Consider the following 27,971-nt stretch of genomic DNA (forward strand, 5'->3'; position numbering starts at 1 on the left):
AACTACCCAAACAAATCAGTGGTGGAAGAAATACTCTGATCTTTTATTTAAATAGGACGTATCCATACTATAGCGTAGAAATACTTAAAATACCAAAAGTAAAAGTACTCATTGTGCCAATGGCCCACATCAGAATCACACACACACACACACACACACACACACACACACACACACACACACACACACACACACATTACATTATGTTAAAATTATAATGATGGTGAAAAGACTACAATATAAACACCATAATATTACTGTTAGGCTACTAGTGAGAACAATATAATATTAAGCTGCTTTCAGTAATAGTACAGTTTAATAATGTTTAATAATTTTAATAATGCCAAAGTCTATTATACTAAACTAAAGTAGTATAACTGACAGACAGACACATATGCAGATATACAGAGACATATGTTTGTTAATAAATAAACCAAATTCACAGCATTATTAGCCACACCCTGAGCACAGTTCCCAGTGAGGCCGTTCGCCCCATTTCTTTTGTGAACACTGAACGCATCACATTGTTGACGCCACTTCCGACTCAGCTGTCAGTTTCGTGTCAAAGCTTCATCGTGCTCGTTACGCTCGCTGTGTAAAACACACGATTTGTTTCCGATTTTAAATACTGCAGCTGCAATAAGCGATGATTTAACTTTCTGCGGGATTTTAATGTTGTTGGTTGAATTCAGTGCATTTTAGACCAGGTGGGTGGACGAAGCAGGAAATGGAGAAAGCTCCGTGATTTTGCTCAGAATCAGACTATTATCTGCAGACACTTTAAATACCTTAATGACTGCTTTTCACATTCACTACACGGGTTAACTGCTGAGAGTAAAAAAAGGCACTTAAAAGTTATGGCTACACACTTTTGGTCAGCTTATACATAATATTCTATTTGAGTTATTGTGGATTTTTTTACTTAGTTAGTATTCTTTACTGTTTTATTACTTATTTATAAGTCTCTTGTTTGCGCTACACTATGCTGCTGTACTCCTGTAAATGTCCCCGCTGCAGGACTAATAAAGGATAATTTTATCTTATATTTTAGGCTGTCATATTAACTCCACTGACCAAATAACACAGTTAAAGGGTACAATTCTTTAAAAAAATGATTGTTGCACTGAATGACCTCCCACCATTTGATTTACCATGACATTCCTGGATGTAAACACAATCGTCTTCCTCTATTTAACCCACTAGTCTTCTGTTTGTTTTTCAGCTGAGTCCTGTTTAGATCACTGGTGCGATGCATTCGCTGTCTCAGGAGATCCAAGGCTTCTCCAAAGGCCGCCTGAAGAAACAGTGCACGCGCGTCACCACCGTGATGGGCAGGACGCTGCTGGAGAGGAGGGGGGATGGAGGAGAGGTGGAGGAGCTGGAGGAGGAAGGTGGATGTGGATTTGTAGAAGATAAAAGTCTGGACCTTCAGGTTGGTGTCGTCAGACCCTTCCTACTGCTGGGTAATATATACTAGTAATACTTCTACTACTACCAGTGCTAGAATACTATTCTTTTTGCACTTACTTACTGCAGGTATTACTACTGCTGCTACACTCACTACATAACTACTACTATATTTACTACTATTACATTACATTACAGTCATTTAGCAGACGCTTTTTATCCAAAGCGACTTACAATTCAGTATCTATCTACACACCGTAGACGCAGCTACGGGAGACATTTTGGGGTTAAGGACACAATGACATGAGACTAGTAGAGCAGGAGCCGGGGATCGAACCACCGACCCTCTGATTGAAAGGCAGCCCTGCTCTCCACTTAGCCACTTAGCCACGGTCACCCCCTTATTACTCCTATCTACTACCATCGTTACAACCATTACCATTATCTGCTGCTACTACTACCTCTCCTGGATCCACAAAACCAAAACAATAAAAAATAAAAATAAAATTTCTATTACAATTACTAACTGATCAGCTTTTACTAGGGTTACAAAGAGTACTTGAATAATGTGATCATGATGACATATTTCAGTGGAAATACAAGTCCAAAAGTACCTTTTTGAAGCTTTACTGAGTATAATATATATTTAATATTTAAATAATCAAAATACAAAATCAGCTGAGGTTGAAGTGTAAGAACAAATGTTTGATTTTATCTTAAAAAAAAAAGAAACAGCAAGTAGATAAAAAAATTAAAACAGTTGCAGAAATTAAAATAGTCTTAACTAAAGGTCAGCTGCCAACACTTTTAATACTACTACTACTACTACTACCACTATTACTACTACTACCACCATTACTAATAGTACCACTATTACTACTACTACTACCACTATTACTACCACTACTACTACTACTACTACTACTACTACTACTATTACTACAACCACTATTACTACTACTACTATTACCACCACTATTACTACTACTATTACTACTATTACCACCACTATTACTACTATTACCACCACTATTACTACTACTACTATTACCACCACTATTTATTACTACTACTACTACCACTATTACCACCACTATTACTACTACTACTACCACTATTACCACCACTATTTCTATTACTACTACTACTACCACTATTACCACCACTATTTCTACTACTACCACTATTATCACCACTATTACTACTACTACTACTACTGTTACTATTACTACCACTATTACCACTACTACTACCACTACTACTACTACTACTACTACCTCTATTACTGCGACCACTACAACATCTGCTACTACTACTACCACTATTACCACTACTACTACTACTACTATCACCACTATTACTACTACTACTACCTTGATTACTGCGACCACTACAACAGCTGCTACTACTACTACCACTATTACCACTACTACTACTACTATCACCACTATTACTACTACTACTACCTCTATTACTGCGACCACTACAACAGCTGCTACTAGTACTACTACTACTACTACTACTACCTCTACCTCTATTACTGCGACCACTACAACAGCTGCTACTAGTACTACTACTACTACCTCTATTACTGCGACCACTACAACAGCTGCTGCTAGTACTGCCTCTCGTTCCACAGTGTGTCAGTCACTTCAGTATTCCAGTCGTCTCATGATAAATAAATAAAGCCCTAGTAAGGAATACATCAGAGTCATTCAGTGGGACTGGGGGGGGGGGGGGGGGGGGGGGCTCGGTGACCTCCCTTTCAGCCGGAGGACGCAGGTCGACGGCGGCACACGTCAGCATGTGTCCGTCCTGCTGAAGTGTCCTTGAGCCCGACATCGAATCCCCTCACAGCTCTGCGGGGCCGTTCACTTCTGCAGCTCTCGCCTGTGCCCTGACCTCACTACAGCAGAATGCCTCTGCAGGGATCAATAAAATGCTACATCTGTTGGGCTCAATAGAGGTGACTCTCTGCCGCGCTGTGGGTCTCTGCTCACAGCGTCGCACCGCTCACGTCCCCGTTACAGGAACCAGGCACCTTGTGGAACCTTTGACGGGTTGTCTCTGATGTTGAAATGCCTCTTTGTCATCGTGGGTTTCAGACACTTTGACGATGGAGATTTCACGCACATGGCAGGGATATATATATATATATATATATATATATATATATATATATATATATAAATAGATACAGTATATATACTCTGTGCACCCTCAGCTCTCACTCTCCACGAGAACATTTTTTTGAATAAATACAAAATAAATAAAGATAACATAAAGAATATTCTTGTCTGTCCGAACCCAGAAAAGAACATTTAATACGTCGTCTGAAAACCTAAATATCACAAAACATTGACATATAATGTTATTTATATTTATTTGTTATAGATAAATGAATGTAGAGGACAGGCTTTTGTCGAGCAAGTAAAGCATATGTTTTATTATTATTTGTAAATATATAATCTAAAGAAACTTTGAATAACATTTGCTCTTCAACGTGACTGCGATCTGTCCTGCGTCGTGTGGCAGATTAAATTTCGGGTTTCCCATGTCGCACTTGCATTTAAAAAAAGAAATGCCGTTGACATCCTGGCATTCCTGCATCTTTGCACAAATGTGTCAGTTTAAATCTGTTCCTCCCACACTGACGAGGCGTATATATGGACCCGAGCTGGCTTATTTCCAAAGACGCTCTATCCTTTTTGGATTTAGATTTACTTCTCAACGCCGCGAATCTGGCATTTATGTGAAAGTGGATCGGCCACCGCAAAGACTGCAAATATTGCTGCTTTTGAAGGCGAGTGAGCTGCTGCAGAGCATCCACTCTGTTTCCTGCCCGTATGTCTCTTTCACGTAATTACCCGGTAGCTCCCGCTACTCATGAAGAGTCATTGGACCGATTGAGAGAGACCGTTCCTCACTGTGTTTTAACTGCCTCCTCCAATGATTATGTGCTCTTTCTCAGCCGAAAACAGACGTCCGGGTCGGCTCCGCTGTACGTTCGTCTCTGACCTGCGTCCTCTGCTGCATTCGTCATCCTCGCTGTTGTTGTCATGAGAATCCTAAACTTCCTCTTCTGCAGCCGTAGATAGTATTGCATGTTTATTTCAGCAGCTTTTAAGCCGAGCTGCTACTCAACGAATCACATATATGCCCGTCTTTGTATTTCTGTAGCTGTAAGCCTTTTTAAACGTTGCTTTGTGCTGACTGATGTCTTTCCTCCCCGCTGTTCTCTGTTTTCATACTTAGTGATGAAGCTGCTGATATCCTGCAGCATTTGCTTTCGGCTGCTGAAGTTTGACACCCCCCCCCCGAGTTGACCGTTGATTATGAGAGGCTTCATTGCTTTCGATGTAAAACACAGTTGTTCCCTGGCAGACCTGCTCACATCCTTCACAAGTAGAAATGATCCTAAAGTAAAGTAAAAGTCCTGAATATGAAATGTTCCTCAAGTAAAAGTACTGAAGTATTACCAGCTAAATGTAATTAAAGTTTCAAAAGTAAAAGTACTTGCTATGCAGGAATGTCTCCTTTTGCAATTGTTATTATATTATATAATATATAAATGATATACATACAAATATATATATAACATATAATATAATAGTCTGTCTGATGAGTGCACATAAGAGCATTTTAATGTTGTAGCTCAGCAAAGTGGAGCCAAGTTTGCTAAAGCTGGCAAATAAAGGACTCAAGATATAAAGTAGCGTCAAATACTCATGTAAAGTACAAGTATACTGTACTTTAGTACAGTAGAGTACCTCCCACCACTGTTCCCTTGTTTATATTATGAGGAATAAGGCTACAGGGATAAGACGTATTTCCATTATCCTTTAATCCTTTGATTGTGTTTGTGATTAAGCTTAGTTGACTATAAAAAGGTCAAAAAATACAGAAAAATGCTGTAAAATTTTCTGAAATACTAGATGATATCTACACAATCAAGTTTCTTTTAACCAACAGCCGAAAACCCAAAGATATTCAACTGAAAATTATTAAAAAAAAATGTCATCACTTCCTAATTTGAGAGAAAACCGTCATAATTAGCAGATTACGTCTTGCGTTGCGGCCTGAAACGTGTTTCGTGAGGTCACGGAAAATTTGCGGAAAAAATTTGAGGAACTTCCCTGCAGGCGTTTCCTGAGACATCTCGTTCACTACAACGGGACACACACACACACACACACACACACACACACACACAGACGTGAAAACAAAATCATCACATTTTAGAAGCCGCAACCAGCCGACGCTGTGCACTGCTGTTTGATGAACGACTTAAAAAGACGAATCAATGTTTACAGTTTTAACAGAAGCGGCTGCATCGTCAGCCTAACGCTGATAGTGCTGTACGGACGAATTAAGCGGAACATTTTCTTTCTCTCGTTTCAAACGGAGATGCAGATAAAATATTCATGCGGCATTTGATCATTTTATAACCGAGCAATTATTGTCAGCCTGCAGGAAGCATTTCTTTTTTATTTTGTAATTTATTTTTTTAAATAGCTAAGCAGAGGCATGCCCTCTGGTCTGTTGCCTCCTCATCAAGTTGTTTCTGCCTCTCCCAGCCTCTCAGGATGCAGCCCACGACAGTGACACCCTGCAGAGATATAAGGTCAGTGCGGAGCGATCGATGGCGCCGCCGTGCCCTTGCCTTGTTGTGATCGTAGTGACATGAGATTAGAGGTGTGTGTGTGTGTGTGTGTGTGTGTCCGTCCGTCCCAGCGGGGGTCGGCGGCAGCAGCGCCGGCCGATATATAGCCGGAGGGGCCTCGGGACTCGGTGCAGTGACGGTTCAGCTCAGCAGAGGGAGTAAATGATTACAGTACAGTCTCCACATCAGAGGAATGTGACTACTCCTCTCTCTGCAGTGGCCGCTCCCGGGCGTGAGCACAGATTGCTGGCTGTGCAGTCTCGGGATGATGAATCGGGGAGGTTACAAATACCTTTCGCTTCCTGTTTCTGGGATGAAAACCTTGACTGCCTGATAACCAAAAAAAAGCAGAAAATGGGTTTTTTTTTTCCTTCCCTCAGATGGATATTGAAGCTCAAGACACGAACAGTGGGCTCAAAAGGATGATTTAGAAAAGGATCTGTTCTTAGTTTAATAAACATTCACTGGTGTCTCAATAGAAAGACGTTAGTTTGTGACGAAATCAAATCTCTATTCGAGACAGGAAAGTGATGAATCATGCTTTTGAGGTTTTATCCAGGCGGCAAAAACTTGCATTCTCTCTAGTGTCCACCAGGGGGCGACTCCTCTGGTTGTATAGAAGTCTAGTCTAAAATGACTCTACTTCTCTCTTGATTTATTCCCTCAGTAAACATTGTAAACATGAGTTTACTCCTCCGGTTCCCCCTCCGGTTAACAACGTTAGTTTGCACCGTTAGCGCTGTAAGCGCCGTTAGCTGCGAGCCCCCCCCCCCCCCCGCTGAGCCGTCACCATGTTGAGAGCCGTGAGGAGGCAATCGAAATGCTTTCCAATCCCATTATTGCAACTTTAACATCTGGTCATGGACGATGGATGAAAATACTGTTTTTACACACACACACACACACACACACACACACACACACACACACACACACACACACACACACACACACTTGTTAGGAGAGACATTCATTGTCAGTTTTGGTCTTTTCATGGGATTTGTTGTCAATTAGAAACATCTAGAATATCACCAGATGTATCCTTTAACATGTGGGGTGGGAAAAAAAGTGGACGTTAGCTGTTACAAGCAGTCTAATAGCAGATGTAGAGGAGGAGAGGAGTCAGTCCTCTGAGGTAAGCTAATTTAAGCGAGAGAAGACAGATACCGCAGAACCAACTGAAGCCATCTGTCTTCTTCCCCGTCTGCCTCTTCATCGTTCTGCATCGACCCTCGTCTCGCTCCGTCTTCCCGCCCTCTCGCTCAGTCAACACTCGGGTCGCGTCATGTCATCACAATGGCTGACAGAATATCTCTCTCTCCCCCAAAACAGTCTAAAAGACAAGTCAATGCTCGAGGGGGAGGGGGAGGGGTGTGTCATTTGGTGTCTCATTCTCGTCCCTGTGTCAGGTGTCTCATGTGTTAAACGTGGCCTACGGAGTCACCAACCTGTACGCAGATCAGTTGGTCTACAAGACGCTCCAGATCCTGGACCTCCCAGACACGGACATCACTTCGTACGTCGGGGAATGCAGCTCCTTCATAGATGGGGCACGAGAAAAGGTACACATTCATGTACAGTACGTCTTCACAAGTAGAGTCTCACTGTACACATTCATGTACAAGTAGAGTCTCACTGTACACATTCATGTACAAGTAGAGTCTCACATTAAACATGTTTGACATAATAAGCTCCTGTAGAACTATCAAAGGTCCTTTTTACACAAATGCAACGTATTATTGAGTGAGCTTCAGAGCTCAGGCTAGCTGTTCCCCCCTGTTTCCAGTCTTTGTGCTAAGCTAAGTTAGCTTCAGATTTACCACAAACACACATGAATGTCTCATCTCAATATTCAATATCATGTGCAATGTTACTTTTAAATGTATCTTATCTCTTATTTCTACTCTTTTTTTTTTGCACTGGTGTTTGTATTACTTCTTATATACTTTATTATATTATTGTTTATTCTTTTCTTATTCTTCTGTTGTTGTTTTCTTTGCCGGCACAAGAATCTCCTTCGGGATTAATAATATCTTATCATGTCTTATCTCACTCTAGAAAACAAATCAAACTATTTCTTTGAGTCAAAATACAGAAGAACGATCAATATTATCATCAAACTATACAAAGTATTAGCCTCTTTCAGTTGTAGGTGTTTATGTAAACATGGTTATTAGACATAATTCTGATAAACACCTTTTGATTCTGACGTCTTCTGATTCTTTTAAAAGCATCATTTCAATGTAGTTTGTTGAGATGGAACTCATTTGAAGTATTCGACATACTGTCGTGTATATTAACTACACAGAATAATCTTCAATATGCCCACTATATGTTTTTTAAAATCTTATTGTAGTATCTAGTAAACACAGCCAACAGATAAATACAGAGGAGGGAAAAAGTACTCCTGAAATCTAGCGGAGGAGAGAAGTATAATGTGGTGTGAAATTGAAATAACCGAGCAAAGTACAAGTACTTTAAACTTCTACTTTAGCAAATGTACTGAGTCAGACGCACACACACACACACACACACACACACACACACACACACACACACACTGTTTAATGGTTTTACCAGATTAAAAAATGCATTAAAATACGTTTCTTCTCTCAGACGGCTCTCGTAGCCCAAAAAATGCCGTCTTCTTATATCGGCCGGCTAATTTAACATGTCAGTGTGCACACACAGCTATTCTGCCTCCTCACTGCGACGCATTTACATACATCTGCAGCAGTCGGTTATCTGTAACTCAGCACAAAGGAGAGGCGGGCGGTCGGAATACCTAACAACAGACCACGCCGGGGTCATTTAATGCAGGAAGTCGACGTTTTTACGCCTCGCCCCTCGGTCGCTTCCCGCAACGCATGTAATACTTTTTAAGGGATTATTTCCAGGCACGGCATTATTTCCTCTGTGTGTGTGTCTGGAGATTGACCGTAAGCAGAACATAATGTGATGTGAGCACTGATATGAAAACACTCAACTCGAGCGCAATGAAATAACAGCAAAACAAGAAACTCCCGACAAAACCAAATTAAGTCTCCGTGTTCGCCGTGATGGATTATTTTGCTCGGGCAATTTTCGGTTTGTTCTGCAGAAGTTTTCTGTTGTTTTTTTGGGGGGTTTTTTCTCTAAAGGAAGGAAAACAAGAGGCGACATGTGACCGCAGACACCAGCACAAATAATACGAAGCAGCAGAGGAACCCCTCTTTGATTGATAGAAACTTATTAAAGACCGATGTCATCCCGTCTCCCAGCGTGTCCTGCTTCATTTGATTGTATTCTACCCAGAGGAGCTGCGCGATTGGGTCACATTTCTGAAATGAAAGCGGAGCGATAACAGTGATAACACGTCAATTACAGCAACCAAAAAGCACCAGCAGGTGTGTGAAGCCACAGCTAATTTAAATCTCCTGTCCCTCAGCGGGTATTAATTGACATGTAAAATAAAAATAAAAAATTAAAAAATGCGCCTACGGTTTTCTGTGCAGCCGCTCAGACAGAAGAGAGACTTTTATTCTGACGGGGAGGCTCCGCGGCGAATAGAGGAGACAAATGTGTCAATATGCTGAGCTGGGGTTGTGAGCCGTGGGCCTGAACGCATTGTCTCAACCATGTGGCTGGAATTTTTTTTTAATTCATTTCCAGCCTGGCACTTTAGGCGGTAAAATAATTACATCAACATTAATATTAATCATACCGCAAATTTTTGACTCGAGAAAAAAAAAAAAAAAAAAAAAACTCCCACCGACGCAGATTTATTCAGTCTCACTTTGCTCGACATGCTTCTGACTAATGCTGCTTTCAGAGGAAGTCAGGAATTAAGAGACGCCGTGAGATGAACACGGTGAACGGGAACATGTTTCCCATCTTTAAATGACAAAAGAAAAGGTTTCAACGCGCTAATGTTTTTATGTATGACTCCAATACAACAGAGCTGGATGTTTAAATGTCACTCTTTAGATGTTTTGAGGACAACAAATTGAATTCCATTTGCCTCTGTTTTCAGCAAAAATCACAGAGGTGCAGAGGAATATGTTTTTGTATAATCTATTTTTCCTAGATTCTTCTCAGACGCTTGAACATGTGGAAGTTGTAATTAAAGACCAGTTCTCTTATATCTATATCTATAGATATAGATATATCTATATTGTCGCTCTCTTTCTCCGTCCACAGGACGGCGTGGTGCTGGTGCACTGTAACGCAGGCGTGTCGCGCTCTACCTCCATCGTCATTGGCTACCTGATGCTGAGGGAGGGGCTGTCGTTTGACGACGCGTACGGTCAGGTGAAGCTAGCGAGGCCCTCGATTCGCCCAAACCCCGGCTTCCACCAGCAACTACAGAGCTACAAACCTTAAGGCTGCATCCAAGCAGCAGAAACAAGCTTTAAATACAACGCATGTATCATCATCATCATCGACGACCCTTTAAGACAATATGGGGAACTTATTTACTCATATAAATTCAATATTTACTCTCCTTTTTAGCTCTGTTTTTGGTCTCCACCAACTCCTGAGGGAATCATCTTGGTCTTTAGCAGCTAAATGCTCCACTATGTTCACCAGGTAGTCTCCAAACTGCTGAGCAGGAGGTGTACAGTTGTTTTTTTGGAGGCCTTTTCTCTGAAAACAGCTGCCTGACAGGAGAGAACCAAAACAACGAGCTGAAAGACGCTGAATGGGGAACAGCAGATTTGGTGATAATCATCTGTGGTGGGTCTCACATTACACTTCAGTCATTTGATCCACCGTTAATAAAACAATATCGATTAGTGTAGCTTTAAGGAACTAGACATCTATTCTTCAACATGAAAAGAAGCCTTAAAAAGATTTTTAAAAAACACAACTGTTAGCTGTGATTTTATTTTGAAAATTGTCCAGATGTTTTCTGTTTCAATAATGAAAACGTCAGCGGAACAACCTCATCAAATTGCAGCAGGAAGATATTTAAATGGTTTTAATGTCTCGCTAAACATTAAATAATGTGATAAAGTACTTCATTGGGTGCCATACGTATGTGTATATATATATATATATATATATATATATATATGAGGTATTGCCCAGTTTGTACGCCTGTGTTGAGTGTGTCATTTGTCTGAAACTGTGTCTGAAGAAACTGACTTCCTGTTTGATTTGTTCGTTTTGGAGACGCTTGTTTTCTCTGCAGTATAGATTGTGTTCTAATTAAAGACGTCGCACTTTTTCCTGAGGTTCAACTTGATTTCTTTCTCAACTACACCAGCAGATACACCCTCAGTTGTAGTGATTACCCTCACTGCTGCATTGTCTCTATCAATTTCACAACTTTGCAGAGTTGATGCGCTAACCGCGCGCGCTCCCTTGAAATAATTAGCTCGTAATTAGCTTGTTAGATAATGGGGGAGAATCCATTTGGCTCGCATGCTAATCAACAGATACCACCGGGACGAGCTCCTAACGCTGCAAAAAAACTCACAGCGCACAAAGGTATCGTTTCCTCATCTTCACTGTTTAAATGGAAATAAGTCTATAGGGCAGATGTGTTTGTTGTTCACCCAGCTGAGAGCATTTACTGATTGTTATTATACTCATAAATGTCCTGGGTGCTGGAGTTAACAGTCCAATCCATAGAAGAGGAAATGTTCTGCACACTTAGCTGTATTGAAAATGTGACCTAAATACATTAGCCCATGTTCTGGATTTGTAAGAAAGAAAATGTGAAAGTGCACGCCCTGGGTTTTCACGCTGTCGTCGGCATCGTTACGGTGAAATAAAATGAACATCACGTTTACTGCCTCAAAGCACAAAATGACCATAATTTAACCGCGGTTATGAATATTAATGCTGACGGTGGGATTACTTCACCAGCTGCTGAGATTTGTCTGGTTTTAAAAAAGTGTGTTTTCTCGCTTTAAGTTTTAAATTAAGAGTGTAAGAACACCTGAAGTAGCACTAAAGTCGGGCAATCAATTCGGTCTAGACTGGATTATGGATTATAGCAACTTTATCTCTAGCACCACCATGAAGTTCACATCTGTGGTTCTGAGTGAAATGTTTAAACCAGGCGGCAACCTCCAGTTCTGAAAAGTGAAGCTAATGCTTCATGTCTTAAACCTGCATTCTCTCTAATGTCCACCAGGGGGCAACTCCTCTGGTTGTATAGAAGTCTAGTCTAAAATGACTCTACTTCTCTCTTGATTTATTCCCTCAGTAAACATTGTAAACATGAGTTTATGGTCTCAATCTCTAGTTTACAGTCTTCTTCAATACAGCATGATGTTCATTTAGTACATTATGCTCCATTTAGAGTCAAACAGACCATAAAGCAGGGGATGCTTTAGGGGCGGGGCTTACTTGAGATTGACAGGTCGCTAACATAGTGTGTCTGGTCTGGGAGTTGTCCGTGTTTTCGTCTTAGAGCTTTAACCCTTTCACAGCGGAAGAGCCCATAGACCTCCATGTTAAAATGATCTACAGCAGAAATAAACATGTTTAAAGCTCAAACAATGGGTTTGGTCTCGTTGATGACAAGTTGTCTCTATAACTAACCCTTCTAAATTTATGATTGTCTATTTTAATGAAGTTAGCAGTGGATTACATGTGTCACTTTCTGTTTGTATTTGTATTAAATGGTAAAGTATGCTAAAAACTGTTACAGGCTACAAACTGATTTTCCATACTTACTGCTAAAATGACGATTAGCATGTAATATATACGGTTCATAATTACTACGCAGCATGGATTGGGGACACGGCTACAGGGGACAACTGTACGAGCATTATCATTATTGCACCCTGATGTGTTCACTCTTCAAAAGAGACATTTGTGCTGCTTTCCTGCCTCTCATTCGGGAGCCTATTTGTCCCCTTTTTTTCTTTTTGTTTTTTCGGGGTTTGAAAAAAATGCAGCTTGGCAGTTTGTGTCAGTCGCTCTTTAGCCCAGGGGAAGCGGAGCGAGGTGGAGGTTGGTTCTGTGCCAAAAGACTCGGAGGAGGAGATAAGTTTTGCCAAATTGGTTGCAATTCCTACTAGTCCCATAAAGGTCATAGATTATTTAAGACGCCTTCAAAAGCCGCCGACTGATTGCAACAGAGCCGGCCTCTGTCTGTCACTGTTAATAAGTAAATACTCGGAGCCTACGGCTGCCTTTTTTCTCCCCGATGCATAACCCTAACCCTGCTGGCCGATGAATACACAACTTGTTATGCACTTAAACTGAGAAACAGGCAAATAGAATATTGAACCAGTGTGGACTTAATGGTGACAGTGCCAGTATGCAGGGCCGTGACAGCGCTTGAGCGTTGGCCTTTTCTTTGGTGCCGTTCAATGGAGTATCTGCCATGAAGCCAACCGGGTTCCCCCTGACATTTTTGTGACATTTTACCGTCTGGATGCGACGGCCCACAGTATGGCACAAAGCTGTCCCATCTGCAGGGTCTCAAGGGGTCCCGAGCGCCATCTCGGTCTGAGAATAGTCCTCGATGTGAGGATATTAACAGACAGCGAGAGGTGGGTTGCATACAGGATGTTGAATAATTTCACCCTGAAGCGGCGCGGTGCTATCTCGCCTGTTGGCTTTGATTAGATGTGATGAAGTGCAGAAGCGAACAATGGAGGATAATAATAACGTAGATGTTGCGCCTCCATCTGCTCGCACAGTTTCTTATGTACATCTCTTAACGTGGTGAGCGCACGTGAGCGCGGCTGAGTGCGCGCCATCGGCATTCAGAAAAGTGCACATTATCACATGTGAATCATACATGAGTGTTGTGTAAGAAGGTATTTGATGAGGGGAAGTGTTCCTTTTACAGAGTGTGTTTCTGCACACACGTGTTATTCTGTCCGTCCGTCCAGGGCTACATTAAACACAATTAAATCGTGTTTTTCTTTGGATTTGTGAAAAACGTAAAAAATGATAAAACTGCCAGCATCAATTTTGAGACGGCAAATATAGTGATGGGTGACAAATTCAAGGACAAAAAATAAGAATTGAGGGGAGGAACATACCAAACACAGATGCTTTAAACACCAAATAAAGGAATATCTTTTGTGAGAACGCTGTTCATTCATCCAGTAGAGATTCAGAGCCGACGGACATTGGAGCTGTCAAGGAGGCTCGTGATGGACCAACACATGTTGTATTACAAGTCTTCTGAAATTGTATGTTTAAATATACAAATAAGGCGTTATCTTACTGAATATGTGCTAATTTGCGTACATTTCGGGAACATAAATCTGTTAATAAAGCCAGGTTCAAAATTCGTGATTCACCTTGATGTATTAGAGTCAGACGTTTTCACAGAGTGAAGTTAGGATATCTCTTTGTGTCAGAACACACTGTCAGCAGCCATTCAAAAATCCATTTTCGTCCATACTTTATTAATAAATGTAGTATAAATGAGTGTGTGAGTGGTGTGTGAACAAAGCCCTCTGTAGAAAGCTTCAGCACACAGCGAGGAATGAAGGTGTGAAGTTTGGTGGATGTCAGAACTACTGAAGTGGAGATTTCTGGATCAGAGTGTGAGAAAATTTCCATTTAGAGAAAACGTCCGTTAAAGAGACATTTAGTTAAAGTCCAGACATTTAGAAGAGTCTCCAGGTGAAGAGGGTCACAACATGAACTAGTAGATATCACCATCAAACTTCACCACTTCATCACTCACATCAAGATGATTACTGTCTGTGAAATGTTATGTTTAAATATGCAAACTAAGGCTAATTTTAAGAGAAATCGGCGGAAGCAAATAGACAACGTAGTAAAATAAAACACCTGGATGTGTGTTCTGGGTGTTTTCTTTGCTCTAGTCTGAAAGAAGACAAGTTATGGAAGCAAAGTAGCTAACAAATAAATTGACCAGTGCATGAAAAACAACTGAAATGTCTGCTGATAATTTGTCACCCATCTGTGGCTACACTTCCACAAAAAAAGCATCCACTCCTAAACTGTTTAACACATCTGCTCACCAAGAAACTGCAATAAAACATTTGTGTTTTTTCCCTCCACATGAATGTGTAGATAAGGGAATATTAGCATTAATTCTGTTGCTGCTTTCCCCCCCGTGGGTGTAATAATTTATTAAACAAACCAGGCATTCATTGAACACACAATATTATTACACAATATTTCACAGATTTCACTCTTATCTTCCCAACAAATACATCCGTCTGCCCCTTTATCTGGCTATTGAACATCCACACAGAACCTATGTACAGTAAACAAATACTATGTTACTATGTACTATATACTGTACTGTGTACCCTGGTATTTATTTACAACAAATAAAGACAAACTGATGCATCCATACAGTATGAACTAATGCATAAAGCACCGGAAGAATTGACCAGGGAGTATGAAGTTAGATTTGTATTGGTGTAAAATTTAATCTAGTGGAGCCGATGTGTGTGGGGGGGGGGGGGGGTTAAGCTTATTGCGGCGTTGGATCATGGGAGCCAAAGTAGAAGGAAATTCATCAGATAAGCCTCTTACTGTGTACTTTATTTTCTCAGAGCTCAACAACAATATTTGGTGGGTGGGGGGGGGGGGGGGGTGGAGTTTTTGACAATTTCCTGTTGAGGAAATTCCTCCTAGAAGCCGAAACACACACAGATGCAAATGTAGTAATTCAGTGCGATTCAGTGGGAGACGCATCAAAGCGTTTGTTTTGTTTCTGTCTGAATGGAATCTGTGTAACACCTTTAGTTCTACATGCAGCGAGCGTTTGAAGATGCAGATTTAAGAATGGAGGCGTAGTATGTGTGTGTGTGTGTGTGTGTGTGTGTGTGTGTGTGTGTGTGTGTGTTTGTGTGTGTGTGTGTGTGTGTGTGTGTGTGTGTGTGTGTGTGTGTGTGTGTGTGTGTGTGTGTGTTTGTGTGTGTGTGTGTGTGCGGCTTGTGCTGGGACACCACAAAAATCAAGGATGGATAATATAATAATAGTGAAAAATAAACCTATAATTAATGCCTGTGCTCTTTATCAGGAGGAGCGTTTGTGCAGTGAAGCGCTGCAGGTCCTCCTCCTCCTCCTCGATTAAAGGTCATTGGGTCCACTGTTACTTAACGAGGTCCGGCAGGGAATCACCAGGAGGCAACGTTAACGTTTTTAAATCATCTTAATAAAACACACATACAGTACGCACTGCAAGCTTCAGCCGCTGATGGTCTTCTTCAGGTGAAAGTGAGGACGCCTGTACTGTACAGCCACAACACACACTGTCTGTGAATTGAATAATTGATGATATGTACATGAGGACAATCTCTCAATTACTGTGTGATCCCACCTTCAACACTTCATTAAAAGCAGAGAAATTAAACACACAACCAAACCTGACATTTTCTGCTGTTTTGTTTTTTTACTTTGCAAGCCGTATTGATATGATTCATTCGTTATTTATTCCGATTTCTCCAGCATTTAATGTTGCAGGTTTCAGAAAGTCGTATTCATGCTTCACGTGAAATAGTTTCTCTTTATCTCTGGATGTGGCTTGTATGAAACTCAAAGCCTTTTGTGGTTGTAGCTGTGAGCAAAGACGCATTAGACATGTATTCGTAGAACGCTGCGCTTAAATTAGCAAACAAATCAGAAAAAAAAAAACATATTACAAAAGCACCAAATCTTCCCAAAAGAAACAACAAAGACATTGTTAGTAACTGGCCTTTAGAACGACACATGACAGCAGAACGACATCATTCTTTGTTTAAGTTCAGGGGACATTTTGTCTCCATGGTTAAAATAATAAACACGCGGTTAAAGGAAACCGATGCTGCCTGTCGGTAGGAAAACGAGGAACAAACAGCCGTCTCTCTCCACTACCCAGACTCTCTCTAAGTAATAAAATAATCGACTTCCTGAAGCGATTGATTATGACTTGGGGGGACAGTCTTCAGGAGAGGGAGAAGTGAGTCATTTGTTCGAAGGCCTTAAACGAACTATGACCAAAGTGTCTTGACTTCAAAGGCAGACATATCGGGACAAACTCACTTGTTCTGTGCTGGTGTGTCTGGAGAAGACTACCGACCCACAAACTATGAAACAAGGCCCTGATATTTCAGACTAATACTACGACAAACAATACGCCTTAATTTGTAGAATTTTTGTACGTTATCCACGTAATCACGAACGAGGAAGTGTAAAGACCGGACAGAAGGGGAGGTGGATGAGTCCAACGAACTCCGTTCTTTCAGCAAGGAGGCCGCTGTTTGTTCCCCACGTTTCTCATCACGTAGCTTCAGAGATCTTGACCCAAACTAAGATCTTTTCCTAAACCTAAAGCTGTTGTTTCCTGTGAAGATGGACGTTTGCTTTGAAAACACTGAATGAACGTAACACGTGTTGCTGCCTTTCGTAGGAAAACGCACGAAAAATGAGGAGTAACTTTTGGTACGATATTGTTCGAGAAATTCACTCGAAGCCGATGTAAAAGTCATCATCACAGGACATTTATTCTTGCAAGAAGGAGACAGAGTTGAAACACGTACAAGTCATGTATCAAGGCTGCTCAAAGGTCTGTCTCTGAGTCTCTGATATTTATACTTTGGATAACACACAAGTGCGTTTGCACAGAATCATTTGCATAAAGCTACATGGCATGTCTTGAACTCGTTCTTCTCCCCTTCTGCACGAGTAAACGTCATCTTGACGTCTAATAAGATATACAATCGCCCCCTCACAGAAGGTCACAGTGACTGCTAAACGAGGAACATCTGAGGATAACGAGTGTGAAGAGAGTTCACACAGGAGCCACAGACTTCACGGAGCCTTGTATGTTAAACAATACTGATCATTCTAAAAGTTGGTTTTCTCCAACAGATATCATACGAACTGTTGTATGAGGAGACGTTGCTTAACGATGTGGACTTATTAGTGATGCTCGCTAGCTAGCTAGATGGCTAATGAGCCAAGCTAAGCAGCAGCAGGAACGGTTTGTTTTCTTACGGTGAGTTTCTATCGGGTGGAAGTAACGGACCCAATATGCTCGTTATATTGTCGCAAACGGTGGAGATATTTACATCTTTATGATGCAGCACAATTTTATAATTTCGCAGACCACCCGGCAGAGTGAGGTCCGGGGACCCCTGGGGGTCCCCGGACCTCACTTTGAGAATCACTGCTTTATTTCTTGCTGTCGTCATTTACACAATAAAGATCCAAAATGTTTTGTTTTCGCTTGTTCTGAATTTTGAGCAGCCAATAAGATGGAACGAGCACATGAACTTTAATAAATTCTATACGAGGCACACATCCATAATTCATCTGTGTCGCTTATTTCATTTTGGAAATAGAAAAAAGTCCTCAATGCCTGGAAACGCGCCTTCAAGATGCACTGCGAGAGTCTTTCAATATTCAGATGTCCAAACTTTTCTGCAAGGGAAAGTTTAATCCAGTTTTGTTGAAAATAAATTTATGATTGTTCTGATTAAATCAGAGCGCTCAGATCAACATTTCCAGAAGAGAAATATAGCGACCAAACTGGATTACATGCCGAGGCAGGATTGATAAGAGGGAGATAAGAGAATATTAGATGTGGACGGAGCTAAAGAACGAGAGACAAACCTCCTTTTCTTGGAGAAATGTTGCATCTAATTCATCCTCATAGGACAGAAAGCTTCAGGGCAACGATATAAATACATAGACGAAGGTAGAATGACTCGTCATATTTAGCTTTTGAGCTGAAAAAGTAAACCGTCTGGAACACTTGACTCACCCAGAATGTCCTCTCTAGTTTAGGGATCTGGGGAGATTTCTTACCATCTTGATATTTTTGATTCTCTGTGTGAGTCAGCAGTTTTTTTTTTTACTGGCGCCGAGCCGACACGGTGTCTCCCCTCTTACTTACCGGCCTCCCGCAGAGAGCGGATTCTTTTATTAGTTTTTAAAAGCGCCACATGTCGCGTCGTATCTCCGGAGCTCCGCTTAGATCTGCTGCTGAACGCTGTGACCTAAACTACAGACGCTGCGACGAGCTTCGTTCACGAATCCGATCCTTGACGACGACGAATGTGTCTCAATCAGATTTCTGACACATTATTCAAACATCTTTGAGTATAAAATATAAAAAACAATTTCATCTTTTGTATTGGTGCATGATTGTAATGGACGTTCTTTTGTTCCCTCTCTCTCTCTCTCTCTTCACGCTCACTTCAAAGCATTTAGCAGAGATAATTGGGTTACCGCTGGGTATTTCTTTGCAATAGTGTTGCTTGTAGAGGTGGAAATTACAAATCACTTTGCCGATTTTTTGGAATTGTTTCCCTTCGGTTCAGTTCAAAGATTAGGAGTCACAGATTATGTGCTTTGTTTCTCAGCCGAGCGTCTCAATTCATGTTTGATTCTGACTGATTGAGGATACGCTCAGTCCGTGGCTCGAGCTGCTACGTCGACTCAGACGAGAAAGAAAAATATTCCCTCTAAGCTGCTTATATATGACTAATGAAAATGAATATTTCACACGTTGACTTGCAGACGTGCATCTCCGATAACGTGAAACGGCATCGTGACGTTCATTCCTCAGCTACGTCCTTTAAATCAGTCATTCCCAAATAATGGGTCACAGGAGGCGTAATTTGGGTCGCCATCTTTTACTCAACATTTATACCTGCAGTTCACCTTTGGGCCACACGAGGGAGCCCTGAATGTTCGTACTTTATCTGATAGTCATTTGTTTTTAAAAACAAAGCTGTGATTCATCAAATGTATATCTCTTCAACGTGGCGGCTTTACCTGTTCACGATGATTGAAGTTGATGTGAAAATGGTCAGAAAACGTTCATTTACGTGCAAATTCACTCGTCTCGCGATTTATAGGTGAGGTCTATTGTGAATTGGGTTGCAATGGTTTGACATTTAAAAAAGAAAAAATTGGTCCCCAGAATAAGAAGTTTGGGAAACACTGATTTACATAAAGTACATTCTCCTCCATTTCCAACTGCAGTCATGTTGCTCCCGCGGTTGTACCCGTCAAACAGGCGAGAAGCTGTGGAAACCCCCCCCAAACCATGATGCATATTCAGAATGTGCTGCATGTACAAAGAACGCTCCCAAAACCAGAATAACACCGGCATATTCCACGTGGAACATTTTGAATACAACTGGGAATATCCAAATGGAATAAGCTGTTTGTATTATGCTTATAAAACTCAGAATAGTGTGTATTTGTTTAGTAAGTCAAGTGAGAAGATTAACTTGTACAGGTTCTGAACACCTCCAGTTGTTTTTGTCCTGATATGATTTTTGAGGTGTGTTAAGTTTAGGATCGTGGTCACGGTCAGACCCACGTCGACCGATCGTTGGGAGACAGGAAAGTTAAAGTCACACAATAACTTTAAGTTTTAATTTAATTATTAATCGTCAATAAAATTACTAAATCAACACTAAGTTTGACTTTCTGCGAGTCTTTCTCATTCTTCTTTCCTTGGCGTCAATAAGCCTCCATATGATCTCTTTGACGTTCTCTGTTCAGTATTTGTGTTTTCTTCTTCTCTAGTTAAAGACCATCATGACAGCAGGAGAACCAGATTTAAACTGACACAGCTGAAGCGCCCTTGAGCAAGACACTAAATCACCAGCGGCGCCGTGGTTGTATAATCCCATTTAATTTAATTTCCATGTAAAGCCTGATAAAACACCGTTTTCTTCTCCCCCCCCCCACACAGATGGGTGGTGGCATTAAAGAACTCTCTTTCCACCTTTACTCCCTCCTCTCCTCCTCGCTGCATGCTTCCTGCTCACCAGTAGGTGGAGCTTGTCTCCTTCGGCTCGAGAGGAAAAAGGAGAGAAGGAAAGGGAGAGAGGGAGATGATTAAAGAGAGAAGAAAGACAGCAAGAGGCAGAGAGAGAAAGAGAGAGAGAGAGAGAGAGAGATGGACGGAGGGAGAGGGAGGGATGGAGAGGGAGGGAGAAAGGGAAGGAGGGAGGAGAGAGCAAGCGTCAGCACTCCATGCGTTAAAAGGGCAGATGGTAACCGCGGGTAACTGAGGAGCAAACCACTCTGCTGGCCACGGAGCAAGAGATCAGCAGAGAGGAGGAGGCAGGAGAGAGGACACATGCAGCGCAGCCGAGGAGACGAGAGGAGCAATCTGAGAGGAGGAAGCTGCACGCCGGCTCTGACAAGAGGAGGAGGAGAAGACTGAGTACTTCTTCTTCTTCTTCTTCTTCACACTAACAAGGAGAGGAAACAACAGAGACGAGGAGAGGAACAAAGACGGGGAGAGAGTGAGAGAAAAGGGGGGGGTGGAGAATTAAAAAACAAAAAGTATCCCTCCCTTACACTTAGGGGAGGTACAGAGGCAAGGGGGAGGGAGGGTTTCTGGAGAGGTTGTGGAGTGAGGAGAGCGAGGCGGCGGACGGGAGATAGTTAAGAGGAACTGCAAGACTGATCAATGAGAGGCTGAGATTTCGGGAAGAAATTTCGACTCAGCAAGAAAGAGACAGAGAGAGAGAGCGAGAGAGAGGGAGGGGGGGGAGAGAGAGAGGGAGGGAGTCAATGACAAGGAAAGATTGATGAATGAAAGATGGGAGCAAAACATATGGAGAGAAAAAGACTTAAAGGGAGAAATATTTAAAAGGGAGACCAAGAGGGAGGCAAGATTTTTTATTTATTTTAAAAAGACAGTTAGACAACGACAAGAAGATGAGAGCGGAAAGACGGGAGGAGCAGAGGGTGAAATATTTAAAAAGAGACAGAAGCTAAGGGGAGAGAAGGAAGAGTCAAAGATTCAAAAACTTAAGAGAAGAGAGGGAATACATCAGAGCAGCAGTGGAGGAGAGGAGGAGGAGGGGGGGAGAAACTCCTCCTTTTCTTATATTTCTTCTGTCCCTCCTCTACTTTATAAAACAAGAGGAGGAGAGACAACGATGAGGAGAGCCGGAGAGAGTTGAGCCAGAAAGAAGAAGGAGAAGAAGAAGAAGAAGAAGAAGAAGAAGAAGAAGAAGGAGGAGGAGGAAGCAGACTTTTTTCTTCAAAAGTCCAGACAGACATTTGAGTCAACGAAACCCAGTGAAATCCAATGGCGTGCTACTACATTGTGATCAGTTCCACCCACCTGCGTGACGGACAGCTGAGGAGCATCAAGGGGGTGTTCAGAGGACCAATAGGAACCACCGGACAGAGAAACACGGTAAGGGCCCCCGACGCTTCGGCTCCTGGGAACAGGAAAAAAAAAAAGAAAAGAGTGCTCTTATTTTGAAAACGTTTGGGACCGTCTTCAGGAAGTGAATCTACCTGCCGTTTAACAGAACATTGATCCAGTTTAATGCAGAGTGCATGTGTGTAATTTTTTTATTTTTTTTTTATTTCCTGCATTCATGAAAAGAAAGTCATTGAATCCGCATGACTTAAACCCCTCCCATTCCGTTGATTGGCAGCTCCTTAATCACTGTGTTTGCTGAGTTAATTAATTGCCACTTCCATTAGGTTAATTGACTTGGTATTGGAGGCAGAAAGCTTGCCCCCCCCCCCCCCCCCCCCCCCCCCCCCCACCCCTCCCTCTTCTTACACTAAAAGCTCCTCTGGCTCCTTGTTTCCGTCTTTTAAGTGTTCGATGTTTGATGTCAGCAAGAAGTCTGGAGCGGTTTTGTTCTATTTCCTCTTTACGTTCATCCTTTAGTTTGACATGACACGGTAGAAACTCCCTGATTAGGCACTTCTTGAAGTCAAAATACTCATCTGCTGTGTTGTAATGTGCTTTTACTTTGGCGACGAATTAAAACCCTGAGCTTGTTTGATTGAAATGTGAATGAAAGTGAGTGGAGGGAGCAACAACTCGTGCCGTCCTGGAGCTGTGTGGGAAGATTTGAGGCGTCCGGATGAGTCAGAGGCTTCTTTACTTCTTTTCTCTCTCTCTCTCTCTCTCTCTCTCCTCATAATCTAAACTCCAACTAAACCTTGTACTTCATTCTCCCTGAACGTTACAGGCAAACATAATTACAGCGAGTCCTTGTAGAGAAAAAAAATTCCAACAGGCTTCAAAGAGAGACATCAGATGAGACGTCAAGAGGTTGTGTAAGGGCAGCGCTACAGTAGGCTCATTACACACACACACACACACACACACACACACACACACACACAGCAGCTACTCCTTGTTTTTGACTCATTTGCATCACAGCTTTTTTTATTTCAAGTACAAACTTTAATCTCTTTAAAGCCTGTTTTTAGCAAGAATAAGCATAATTAGAGTCACGTAATCGTCATTAAGAATGCGTTGAAGTGGTTTAGCTGAGCGTCGTATTTGTTCCCGTCTCCTTCGGCGTGGGGCCACTTTCGCCTCGAGCGGCATCACCGTCAGATCATATTTCACTTTTACTCCTGTCGATACTTTTAATAAGGGCCATAGATCATAAATTACGACGGCGTGTCACGGTGAGATGACGGGAGGAGGGGGGGGGGGTGGTCTGCGAGAGTGAAATCAGCAATGCATCTGACTTAGTCTGCAATTAACCAGGAGGCACACAATAGAGCCCGCAGCTGCACTGAAGTGTTGTTTGATTTTGTGTCGTTATTAAAATAGCAACAAAACAAACAAAAAAAAAAAAAACATGAATATATTATGAAATGCTGGCATTGTGAGAACAGGCTGTATCTCAGACATCTGGCGGCTGGAGGCGCTGACACCCGCAAGAAGTGTTTTCAAGCCTTTGGGCACATTGAGACTGATGGAGCCCAAAACGTGTGGCTCTTATCGGTGTTAATAAAAGACCCTGGATCAGATTTTTATGGACTGGAGTGTGCGGTCGCTTCCACAAAAAAACAAAAGGCGGCAGCTAAAAGAATCACTGCCTGAGTTCACGTTTTGGCTGACCGTTACAGCGAAACATTGTCAATTACGTTTTGAGTGAAACATATTTTCTCCAAGATTGTGTTTGTTTTTACCAAACATAACTATGTAGTTTTGTTTGCCTGATCATAAGCAAGTAATTTAGTTGTATTTTTATTTTGTTTTGTTTCAATTTACGTTGATCTCGTGTATTAAACTGTGACTGTAATCCAGGAGAAAATACGTGTCCCTCGAAATGTAACTGAGGAATCAGTTAAGTTGTATGAGAATGTAAGTTTGTAGGAGAAACCACTGCTACATTTTAACAAATCTGTGTCAGGGTTTAGAAAATATAACTATTCATAAATATATATATAAATATATAAATATATATACCTCCGGTTCTGAAGAGTAAAGTCAATGCTAAAGTGTCTTAAAGCTGCATTCTCTCTAGTGTCCACCAGGGGGCGACTCCTCTGGTTGTATAGAAGTCTAGTCTAAAATGACTCTACTTCTCTCTTGATTTATTCCCTCAGTAAACATTGTAAACATGAGTTTATGGTCTCAATCTCTAGTTTACAGTCTTCTTCAATACAGCATGATGTTCATTTAGTACATTATGCTCCATTTAGAGTCAAACAGACCATAAAGCAGGGGACGCTTTACGGGCGGGGCTTACTGTGATTGACAGGTCGCTGTCGCTACCTGAACTGTATACGGCGTCTCTTCGTCACTCCTCCGCCGTCCACACATGGTCGCTTTAGTTCACTGGTTGCCAAAAAGCCAAGATGGCGACAACCAAAACGCCCAACTCAAGGTTTCATAACGCAAGTCCACAAAGCAATGTGTGACGTCACGGTGACTACGTTCACTTCTAAACACAGTCTGTTACTTTCAACGTAACTGGGCTGAGAAATTAAAGGAACAGCGTTGCAGCATTTAGGGGGCTCTATTGGCAGACGTGGAATATAATATTATCAATTATGTTTCCTTTAGTGTTCAATCACCTGAAATTGAGAGTTGTTGTGTTTTCGTCACTTTAGAATGAGACGTTTGTATGAACAGAGTCGGCCATGTTTTTTACAGTAGCACAGAAAAGACAAAGATTTTTCCGGTAACTTGCTGTCGGCAGAATACGATAATTTGTCGACCCATGAACACGGCGACCTCCTCCCTCTGACGACGTCAACGTCACGATCTTTCCTCCTTTTCTCCAGATGGACAAGTCAGAACTACTACTTGCTTTTTCCTGGGAGGACTGTGTTGAATGCCGTCTCTTTTGTTGAGATATGTTCTTTCAAACTCACACTTCATAGTTGAATCCAACGTCGTCGTTAAAGAGCGTCAAAGAGAAGGTTGAAAATAGACGTTCTCCTCCCCTTAATTAACGTGCCTCACAAAGTAGATGACAAACTAATGAAGCCATTATCGCACCTTTAACAAAGTTAGAGCCTTCAAACTCGTTAAATGAAACAAACGGCAAAGTTTTTCCGCCGCTAACACAATACCATAAATACATGTTCTGTAATTACCCACTCAAGGAAAGGCAGGCGTTTTTTCAAAGGCACGTCTTCAACTCTGTGCGTCACCTAATCCAGGAATAGAAAGCCATATCAAGAGATTTAATTAGCCAACAACCACACAAGACTATCACCAGTCACCTTGGATCCTCGTACACCCGAGCTAATTTTGTCTACAAGTTCTTTAGCGCAGGCGGCGAGACCTGTCTGATGAAATTGCACGAAACCTGGTCGCGTCTTAAAAAATTCAAATAACATGCTCCGTGCATGGGAAACGAGAGAGAGAGAGAGAGAGAGAGAGAGAGAGAGAGAGAGATGTGTTAGCAGCAGCACTAAAGCATCATTGCATGAGAGAGACGTGAGCAGAAACGGCCGAGTCTGAAGCCAAAACAGCGTAAAGTGTTCGGAGGCTGTGGAGATCTGTTGAGCGTCGACAGTTCTCTCTCAACTCCAGTGACTTCAGTTCATGCAAAGAACTTCTTTTTTTCCTCCCCTCAATCATGAGCAACATCTTACCTTAAATACACCTAAAAGAACTTTACTGGTAACTATAAATCACATAAGCACAAGGGGCTTCATCTATTTTGTGTTCCAGGCAGGAACACATTGGTTGGTAATGGGCTTTAAATGGAGACAGATGGGAAAACTTTCACTGAACATACTATTAATTGTGTGTGTGGGAAGAACACACTTCCAGTTTTTAATGACGTGTTTTTTTGTTTTTTTTTTAAACGAGGGGTGAATTCTGAACTTATTCGATGTCAAAAGCAGGTGCTGAATAAACGAAAAACCCTTTGATATGATGCATAAATGTAAAAAAATATAGAGGTAAATAATTAAATTAAGAAGCAAAGTTTCATATTGGGTTGGAATTCTTCAAAACAGAGCTGCGAGGTTTGCAAAAATAATTAACTCAATTTAAAGTGTGTGCACAATCTGGTGTGATCCTGTAATTAAAACGCAAGCCAACTTTAAACAGGATAAAAAAAAAAAAATATTGTAAATATGCAGCGAATTGAAAGGAAGGACTTGAATGAAGGAGGAGAGAAACAGATACAGACGCTTGTATGCAGGTGTACGACAACACGGTGAAATTTAGCAAATTAAACACGCCTATCAAGCTGCGTGACGAGCGTAATGATGCAGAGAGGAAAGCGCTCTGACGACGACCTCGTCCACAGAGAACGAGGGCCTTTAAATATCCAGCTTCCTGTCCCTCCGGTCCCTTTAATATATTACGATACCGTGACTAATATAAGAAAAAACATACACGATATCCTCTCTGTCGAGCTAAAATAGAAACGTATGTTACTGTCATTTCATTTAATCAAATACTCAAGGATAAAATCACAAGGTATGTATGGAGTAACGGGTCCATTGAGTAGCTGCTCTGGAGCTTTTGATCACATCACATGGTCACATGGTTATCCTGAGAACTTTTAGGAGAATCAGAAGCGGCTTCATTGGCGCAAATTTGTGCCGGAATTGAGCCTTCGTTAAGTCCAACAGCTCTGGAGCGCAGACCGGCCAATCGCAGCGGAGCTTCGTCCGACTCTTAATGCATCGCTTCAGAGTTTCTTCACGTTCAGGCCGCTTCCGCGGATTCGGAGCTCGTTACGGTTAAACGTCGTCTTGCAGTGATCTGTAGACTTTAGCTTCCACGGTAACGTGGCTCTGACAGCTTGATGGAGCGGTGGCAGCAGGGGGGGGGCGGGGCTTAGAGAAGGGTCAATTAAGGACTTCTTATTCCTGTTATCTTAAAAACAGGGAAATGGACTGAGCGTCAAAGGCAATTCTTCACCTTTAAAAGCAGTCGCTCCACCTTTCTCCAGTCATATATAAATATCAAATAATATTATACAAAGTCTGAACTGATAAAGTAGGTAAATTAGCTATCTATACTTCTATTAACACAGTTTGTTATTACTGCCTGCACCTTCAATGCCTGAAAAGATTATGTCTTATAACAAAATCTTTTTTTCGTGTCGAAACTGTGTTTTAGGCTCAACTGTCATTTCCTGAAATGTTTGTTGATATCTCTTCTCTCCCCTTCTTAAAAATAAACTCCATCAATCAAATGTTTTTTCTTTCTCTTCTGTAACTTAATTGCTTGAACGTGCCAAAAGATATTTGGACACGTCGCCCGCGTTACTATTCCTGCTGTCGGCTCGCCTCGTCTCGCCGGGTGGTCCAAAGTCTCAATTTTATTAAAACCATTTTAACAACCATTCAGCAGCGCGCGTCCTCCGCTCTCCGTCTTGTGTGCGATCGTGTCCTCTGGTCTGCGTTTATATATATGTGTGTGTCTGGTTTTATTATAAATCACGTAGTTCCCAGCGTCTCCGCGGTGACATTAATTCATGATAGCCCACCAGCTGTCGGGGAATTTTTTCACACCTCTCCCGATACCGGCGAGGCCAGAGTGGTGTTGCTGTAGAAACATTGATTCCAGGGAGTTAAATAAGGTCGATTTTTCTACACCCTACTTGGCACAAAAAGTGGAAAAAAAAGTGGAAATTCCTCACGAGCGCGTAATTTTCCCTCGGCAGTAATATTTTCTTTAATTTGCTTTTGGAGGCTTCCCGCGCCGGATGTGTTTAGTGTTGCCATTTGTTTTGGACTAAAAAAAAAAAATATCTATCTCCTG

General features: G+C 41.7%; 2 protein-coding genes across 3 annotated transcripts in view; both read left to right on the plus strand.

Annotated features, from left to right (window-relative positions):
• The first annotated feature begins 543 nt into the window (after positions 1-543).
• LOC137888625 (dual specificity protein phosphatase 19-like) lies at positions 544-11,279 on the plus strand. Of its 2 annotated transcripts, XM_068732048.1 has the most exons (5): positions 544-707; positions 1,223-1,463; positions 5,985-6,031; positions 7,480-7,632; positions 10,250-11,279. In XM_068732048.1, exons 2-5 carry the CDS (start codon positions 1,250-1,252, stop codon positions 10,430-10,432), a joined length of 597 nt encoding a protein of 198 aa, XP_068588149.1. In that variant the 5' UTR covers positions 544-707; positions 1,223-1,249; the 3' UTR covers positions 10,433-11,279. The 2 variants fall into 2 exon arrangements, with proteins under 2 accessions (XP_068588149.1, XP_068588150.1); XM_068732049.1 differs by lacking the exon at positions 5,985-6,031 and having other exon boundaries at positions 1,223-1,432.
• A 9,679-nt stretch (positions 11,280-20,958) lies between these two features.
• The window catches only part of LOC137888623 (uncharacterized), a 61,954-nt gene continuing 54,941 nt past the window's right edge, over positions 20,959-27,971 (plus strand). The window contains exon 1 of the mRNA XM_068732042.1: positions 20,959-22,166. Coding sequence (XP_068588143.1) covers positions 22,056-22,166 — 111 coding nt within the window. The 5' untranslated portion in view covers positions 20,959-22,055. The remainder of the gene's footprint in view (positions 22,167-27,971) is intronic.

The sequence above is a fragment of the Cebidichthys violaceus genome, unplaced genomic scaffold (genome assembly GCF_023349555.1).
Source record: "Cebidichthys violaceus isolate CVI_PGR_0920_01 unplaced genomic scaffold, fCebVio1.0.p SCAF_56, whole genome shotgun sequence".
In the NCBI taxonomy this organism is placed as follows: Eukaryota; Metazoa; Chordata; class Actinopteri; order Perciformes; family Stichaeidae; genus Cebidichthys; species Cebidichthys violaceus.